Genomic DNA, 695 nt, shown 5'->3' on the forward strand with positions numbered 1-695 from the left:
AGGGTTAAGGAGTAGGCTGCAACATGGGGGTTGGATGGACTGCGTGCAGGCTGGGTTCTATTGACTTGGAACAGTGCCGCATCAATAGAACCCAGCCTGCTGAGCAGTAGGAGCTGGGCAGGGCTTCTGGAGGGAGCCATGGAAGGCTGGAAAGGGCAGAGGGGCATGGGCCACCTGAGTTAGGGTCTAGGAGGGGCCTCAACTGGGCCAGGTGTGTGCGAAGAGTGCTCCGGGGCCCCTGGGCACTGACAGCCCGTGTGGGGCACAGTGGGGTCCTCCCGGATCCTACAGCCTGCTGGGGCCCCAGAGCAGCAGGCCACCGGAAGCGGTGAGCAGTGCAAGGGTGACAGCAGCTGGCTGCAGGGCGTGGGCCCCGTTGGCGTTGCACAGGTCAGTGGAGCAACACGTGATGTTCTTCTTGCCCATGGAGTAGCTCTGCGAGTCCTCCACACAGTGTGAGCTGCAGCCCTTGCTAATGATCGTCATGTTGCCAACAGCACCTGGGGGTTGGGACGCTCAGCTGGGGCTGGGTCCTGGATACTCACCCACTGGCCTTGTCCCTGCTCCCATGACCCTCTTCCTGTGCCCTAACTAGCACTCTATAGTCACCCTGGGTGACGACCTCAAGACTGCAGTGTCAGGGCAAGTGCAGGGGCTCATCCACATCCATCCACATGCCCAAGGCAGCCAGATCT

General features: G+C 61.4%; 1 protein-coding gene across 1 annotated transcript; it reads right to left on the reverse strand.

The window, feature by feature from the left end:
* Positions 1-6: 6 nt before the first annotated feature.
* PSCA (prostate stem cell antigen) lies at positions 7-500 on the reverse strand (the record flags this gene model as incomplete). The annotated part of the gene is made up of 1 exon (XM_081811030.1): positions 7-500. A coding segment is annotated over one exon (215 nt), but the record flags the coding sequence as incomplete, so codon positions are not given.
* Positions 501-695: the final 195 nt, after the last annotated feature.

The sequence above is a fragment of the Leptonychotes weddellii genome, unplaced genomic scaffold (assembly GCF_054177405.1).
Source record: "Leptonychotes weddellii isolate Sample4059 unplaced genomic scaffold, ASM5417740v2 HiC_scaffold_51609, whole genome shotgun sequence".
NCBI classification, from domain to species: domain Eukaryota; kingdom Metazoa; phylum Chordata; class Mammalia; order Carnivora; family Phocidae; genus Leptonychotes; species Leptonychotes weddellii.